General features: G+C 41.9%; 1 protein-coding gene across 1 annotated transcript in view; it reads right to left on the reverse strand.

Annotated features, from left to right (window-relative positions):
- Positions 1-2,368: 2,368 nt before the first annotated feature.
- cdh4 (cadherin 4, type 1, R-cadherin (retinal)) overlaps positions 2,369-7,021 on the reverse strand; it is a 446,399-nt gene continuing 441,746 nt past the window's right edge. Inside the window, exons 16-17 of the mRNA XM_037679124.1 lie at positions 4,236-4,400; positions 2,369-2,575 (exon numbers count right to left, since the gene is read on the reverse strand). Of these exons, the coding sequence (XP_037535052.1) occupies positions 2,369-2,575; positions 4,236-4,400 (372 nt within the window). The remainder of the gene's footprint in view (positions 2,576-4,235; positions 4,401-7,021) is intronic.

The raw sequence follows: 7,021 nt of genomic DNA on the forward strand, positions 1-7,021 counted from the left end.
GCATAAAAGTGTTTGCATGAATCTCCAAGTAATTCTTAATAGCGGAGTAGTTTTAAGCAATCCACTTTGTGGCTACATTCAAACTAGCTATTAGCTCAAAAATCTGGTCAGAATTTAAACTTCATTTCTCCAAATGAAGATTGTTTAAAGAGATAAAGTTAAATGTTCATAGCATTTGTAAAAGAGGTATAATTTAGTACAACTGAAAAAATGAAAAGTTTTTACTTTTATTTGATTTTTTTTAAACCACCAAAATCTCTTCTAGAAGCAGAGTCAGAAACCCCCACCTCGAGTGGGGAGGGTCTAAATCAGGGCTATTCAACTAAATTGCTCAGGGGGGTCACAGTTACTGAAAGCCAAGAGCTCAGGGGCCGGACATCCAGCAGTTATTGTCATTAAGAAAGTTTGTTTTATGGTTTAAAATCTAGTTTTATTTAAAAATGAACCCATTGGTGGGCCGAACTGAGCTCACCTGTGGGCCTGATTTGGCCCCCGGGCCACCAGTTGAATAGCCCTGGTCTGAAATAAAAAGCCACACTGTAGTTGAATTGTAAACAGTGTCCTGCAGGCCATGTGTGAAAGTTTGATACACTCAAAACATATAAAACAGAATAAAAATACCAAAAAGTGTTTGCTTCATTTAATTTGAACTGGACTTGATGCAAAATAATAAAAGCATACATAAATTAAAAAAAAAAAGCTGAACAGCATAGCGTGATAAAAATAAATCTGAATGAATAAAATGTAAACCCTCACACTGAGCTTAGCAACAAGAAGGAAAATGGTTTATTTGATTTCAAAAATATAAAATAAATACCCAATTGGTCTGCCACAGAAGGTTCACCGAGGTACATTATTTGATAAAACTACTTGCCACACTTCCTGTTGCGCTCTGATGCTGATGACCAGTAAACTTTCCCACCGGGTGATTTTAAACAGGCAGCTCTTTAAGCTCCCGTCTGTTAATCTGAATGTAAAGTGCTCTGTTCTGCTGCGGCTGTTAGCAAAATATCAACTGCTTTAAAATGGGAGTGGTGATCATACCGGTGATGCTTTGGTACACACTTATATCGTCACACCACAAAAACCGCTTCAAAGATCTGAAGTATCCCTTTAAAAACAGATTCACAATTTACAAATGAATGGTCCAAAGGGCTCGAAAGGGAGAGCAGCAACCTTTCTGCGATCAGTACTTCAAAAATACGTATCTTACAGTATTTTTTTATTTTCTCAGTGTCTTTATACAGAGTATATTCATATAGTTTCAGCTGACTAGTTTCACATTCTCACCACAGAGTAACGAGTGCTTTGAGTAAAACATTTGGAGGAAAAATAAAAGATCATGCACCTTTTTAGTAAGTTTCGTTGGCCTATTAAAAACAGGAATGTTCAAGGCGACAGAAGAATCTCTCTCGGGCGCCTTTGTTCCGTTAGGCGCCGCTCTCCTAATGCTCTCGGACTAACCGGGCCATGCCTACGTAAGCTTTACACCGTGGAGTCTGCAACATGAAACCGAACAGGGCAGGCAAGCGTCTCAACACAAAGGCTCTGAAACCCATGAGTTCACAGAAGAAAAAGGCAAGCATTCTCCAGTAAACTATAAAAACCCCCCACATGTAGAAAAATGTAGCTGTTAGGTGATTTTTGTGAACGGGGGGGGGTTCCCACACGTACTCTTATTGGCTTCTTTCAGGCCATAAATGAATGTTATGATGTCCGATAGACGCCCTTGGATTGTGTCCTTCCCTCCCGGGCTGCTGGGGTTGTTCCTGTGCAACGCTGTCAGAGGGAGGGGAGAGACAGGCAGGGCTGGTCTGAGGAGGGGAGGGGGGCGCAACACGCCTCCGTAGTACTGCACAAATGGCAACCGATCCTGAGATAGCAGGAGTCTGATACAAAAACACACCACAAAAGGCACTTTATAAAATGACAGTGCTTCTGTTCTAAGGAAATTCAAGTTGACAGAGTTAAAGAGAGTCAGTGAGCGCCGTCCCGACAACATTCTTCTCTTCAGTGTGAGACTAAAGCAGAGGAGAGAGTTTCGTTTGAACAACCGATCAAAGCACAAATTCACTACTCGTGGCTCTCGTGACCGCCTTGATTTGTCCCCAGAGAAATCCAGGTCCAGCGCGGCGAGAGAACAAAAAAAAAAAAGTAAAGTTTCACACTACAAACTTGCCACTAAAACCATAAAGCCAGAATACAGTTGCATCAGAGCAGAGTTCACTGCTGCGGGCCTGGTCGCCTCGAGCCGACTACTGCAGCCCATGTGAGGGTACATTCTTCCACTTATTCCCCACCACCTCTTCTGAGCCCCCCAACACCCCCCACACAGCCATGCACAGTCCTCCACCCCTCTGCTCCGCTCTCAGTCATCGTCTCCGCCCCCGTAGAGATCTGCCAGCTTCTTGAAGCGAGGACCCCAGTCGTTGAGGTAGTCGTAGTCCTGGTCTCCTGAGCTGCTGGAGTTGAGCGAGCTGACGGAGCCGGCGGTTGAACCGCTGCCCTCGTAGTCGAACACCAGCAAGGAGTCGTAAGGGGGGGCAGTGGGGTCGTTGTCGGCCGCTCTCAGACCCTACAGACAGAAAATAAATAAAGAAAACTGTATTGAGGATAATCATGAAAGTTAATGTACTTGGCGATACAGACTCAAATATTTTCACAACATCTCAAGCATATTTGCAATAACATCATTCATTATGATAGTAGTTAAAACTTTTAGCTCTTCAGCAGTCTACACAATCCCCTGCCATCTTATAAAACTGATTTTAAATGGAAAATCTTTGAATCAAACCTAAAATATACTCTGAGCGCTAACAGGTCACACACATTTTCAAGGTTTGACCAGAAAGTCTTTTAATAATAATAAAAATGTGTTGTCATCATTGTATGTTCCCATACTATGATGAAACTGGCTCTGCATTTAACCCATCCACCTGCAGGTGGAGCAGTGGGCAGCTATTGAAAGCACCCGGGGAGCAATTGGGTGTCCTGCTCAGAGACACCACGAGATGTGCAATGACTGGGAATCAAACTGGGACTTTCGGGTGCCCTGCCTCTACCCCATCTTGGCTCCTAAGTTATGATTCTTAACGTAAGATACAGTAGTCCCTCGATACTTCGTAGCTCAACTTTCACGGACTCACTCACTCTTTTGCGGGCTTTTAATGTAAGAGTGTATACGACAGATGATTGGCTGATTGATAGAAGGTGACCAATGAGAACATTGTGCTGAGGGACGGACTGGTCATCAGGAGCACTGGGACATTTCCCGATGGCCTGGTCCGCTCAGTGATCACAGAAGTGTTTAAATAAACAATCCATGCCGCTCACTCAGGTATCCGCCTCACTGAAGCTCCCACAGCAGCGATGGGGAAAGACAGGCCCTGCCCCTCCTTTCTCTTTCTGAGGCTGTCTGTCACAGCAGAGCAGAGACACACAACAGGCGCAACCTAAGCTCTGTTGTGAGCTTCAGTGAGGAGGATACCTGAGTGAGCAGCAAGGATTGTTTATTTAAAATAATCAAGCGCAACCAGAACTGAGACTTTGGTCCAGCCCCTTGGTGATTATTGAGTAGGCCAGGCCACCAGGAAATGTCCCTGTGCTCCCGATGGCCTGTCTCGATGGCCCCATGGTGTAGATTGGCTCAGTAACCATAGCATCAGTCTGTCTGCTTTTTTAGAGTTTAGAACATTGTTCAGAACATTGCAAGCCTTAACTTATATATAAATACTAAAATAAATATAATGTCCCTACTTCACAGATTTTCACCTATGGTGGGTGTGTGTGGAATGTAACCCCAGTGATAAGAGAGGGACTACTGTAATCGAGTGGTGTGCAGTGCACATTCCTTTAAATTAACTTGCACTTTTTCCCGGTTCACAAAAAGAGGCTCCAGAGTTCCTGCAGTAAACAAAGACCTATTGTTATTCACGAACAACATAATGGAGGAACTGATTTTCCACATGGGAAAACAGATTCAGGGTGCAAGACTTTAAAAAATGCAATAAACGGGTCTTATCTGGTCCACCCAACCATAAGGTTTTTAATGATCTTTCATAGCCTGAATGCTGATAGAGGCAAACACTTATTAGTTATAAAGAAACGAAAGATGAACCTTAAAAAATATAGCAGCTGTTAGAGAAGCATCAAATTATGAAAACCAATCCACCCAAAATCTCTGAGTTTCTGTTTTCTGAGCACGCTATAGGAAACAGTTTTGGTCTAAAACCTACATCATTTATGAAGTCTCCTATGTCTCCTGGGTGGGGCAGACTGGGTCTAACAGGATACTGCGACTCAGCAATCACAGGCCTCTCATCCACCCTGCGCACCCCTGATGGCTTACTAATGATGTGGTCCAGAGACTCCGGCTGCTGCAGCTGACTCAGGTCGTAGTCCTGGAAGAAGACCAGAAAAGGAGAGTCGGTGATGATGAAAAAAAGCTGCTTGTGTCAACAGAGGATAGGATCACACTGATTTGTATTTGGCCACATCTGTTGGCGTTGTTTGAAATTCTTTTTGCATGAGTCAAACATGAAGAAAATGAACGCTCGTTGAAAACAGGTTTGGTCGGGTGATGTTTCTAGATGTAGTCAAATAGTCATGATGTGTTCCTGTTACTGTCTGTTTTGAATGTTTTGGGTAGATGTGTGGGAAGTTATAGCATGCATAAGCACAGTGCATGCTTTGTTGCTATGATGTCATCATCTTCTTGTTTTGTTATCCGTGTGGTTCATTCAACCTTTATATTACAGGTTAATCCCATTGAGCCTTGGGGACAAGACAGACCTGAATTTAACAGTGATGACAACAGTGGACAACAAAGACAACAACAGACAATCATAAAAGGATGCATACAAACTGAGAATAACAAGCGAAAATAAAATATTAATTAAAAAAAGTAACAAAATAAACAGCTAGGTTGTAAAGCCACGTAAAAATAACAAGAACATGTCTGCATTGGTTTTTACCAGGAACTTAGCAGATGTTTGAAGCCACTTAGAGAGGTCAAGGTCGAGAGCTTCAGATCTTCTTGCAAGATATTCCAGGAAACAGGAGCGGAGTAGGAGAAGGCCCTTTTGCCTAGTTTAGTTTGCACTGAGGGAACACTGCATGTAATAATGTCCTTACGCTGTAGCTGCACTGACAAAGTGACATGTAGGAGGAGATGTATGAAGGCAACAGACCAAGTAGTGATTTAAATATGAAAATGTACCAGTGAGAGAGTTTACATGAAGTTAATGATGACCAGTTAACCAGTGAATACAGGGTGCAGTGGTGGGTATGGTAGTTACAGCCAGTTATGAATCTTAGTGCATCATGATAGACAGCATCCAACATCTGCAGGGTTCTTGTAGGAGCGCTCATGTAAATAATGTCACCATAGTCAATGGAGGGAAGGAGTTACACAGTTACAAGGCATTTCTTAGCATTCAGAGTTAAACAAGATCTATTTCTGAAAAAGAAACTCAGTTTAACTTTCAGTTTCAGTGATGTTCTATTCTCATCCATGGTTGAGCTGCAATATATCTGTGGTGTTCACCAACATCATATTGCCTCACTTCGTCCACTAGTGATCTCTCAATGCCATTCTTCTGTAAGCACCTTACGATGATTTCACTCACCATCTTCTTGGTGTTCTTTTTTGTGCCAGTGCTCTCAGTTTCTCTGCACTCAGGTTGGCTGCTTATTTTCTGCTCTCCTCATCTTTGAATAAAGTCTAAACCAAACTCACAACAGCAGCTCAGACATCTTTCATGTCCATTGTTTTGGAATGAATGATGGACAGAGAAGTTGGTCTGATAAAGGCACACATCATGTGACCAGACAGCGTGCAACTGAGACTAAGCAACACTGATGTTGCCCATCGATGAGGGATTTTAGTAGAAAATGTAATTTTATAACTCATAACTTCATGCATCAGCCTGTCATGAATGAAGGTCAGTGACAAACTAGTATGCAGCCTTCTATTTTTCTTCTTACATAGTATTGGGATTTTACATAAACCTTTTAGCCTTTTCTCAATTTTTTACCCTCCTCTAACAGACATGGTTTACCAGACTAGGTATTCTTTTCTTTTGACAATGTTTGGAGTGACTGTAAACAACTTGTTCTTGTGTCTTGTTTGTTTGAGATTTTTAGTTGTAATGATGGCAACGTTGTAATATTTGTGTATTGTTTGTGGGTATGGACCCAGGAAGAATAGTCTCTACTGCAGTAAAGACCAATGGGGATCCTTAAATACAAACAAAAAAAATGTTTGCAGTTTTTTTAGATGAGTGTTTTTCTGGACTGGAACTGAACAGGTAATGTAAGCATACCTTAATAAGTTATTCAAGTAGTTAGGGGTGATGGATCCTTGGAGGGAGCAATTTTATCCACAACTAGACACAATGGAAGAGTTATTGGGTGGCCAATGGTGGCCTTGAACAGTACTGATTAATCTTCTGCCACCGCGCCAGCCACTCTAATCAATTGAGGAAACTCTAGTTTTAAGCAATATAAAACTAGAAAGCATAATTTCCTGAAATGATAGTGGTGGCCAGTTTACATATATACATACAGTATATACATATATGGTAACGACAATTATTGACCTTTCTTACACCTAGTCTGTATCTCACTTATTTATCCAGTTATCAAGCTCACAGGCTGAATGGACAGATGTTGTTCCAATTTCCCTCTTGGCTCCACGACAGGGAACAAAAACAAACAGTGTAGACATTATTTGTACTTTTTCAATGCCACAAATACTCAGTACGTATGCAGTTGCAACTACACGAGATAAACAACAATGTATTTATATAGTACATTTGTGGTGCACACACAGAGTACCACTGATAGGCAGCTCTAATAATATGAATAATACAGACGAACAATGCCAGTGCAGAAAGTGTGTTTGCAAAGTGTAGCATGTGATTGTGTAACACTGTTTGGTCACTGCTCTGTAACTTGTTATTGTGTGTGTGTGTACGCACACACACACACACACACACACACACACACACACACACACACA

Source organism: Nematolebias whitei, chromosome 7 (assembly GCF_014905685.2).
Source record: "Nematolebias whitei isolate Nwh7 chromosome 7, NemWhi1, whole genome shotgun sequence".
Taxonomy (NCBI): Eukaryota; Metazoa; Chordata; class Actinopteri; order Cyprinodontiformes; family Rivulidae; genus Nematolebias; species Nematolebias whitei.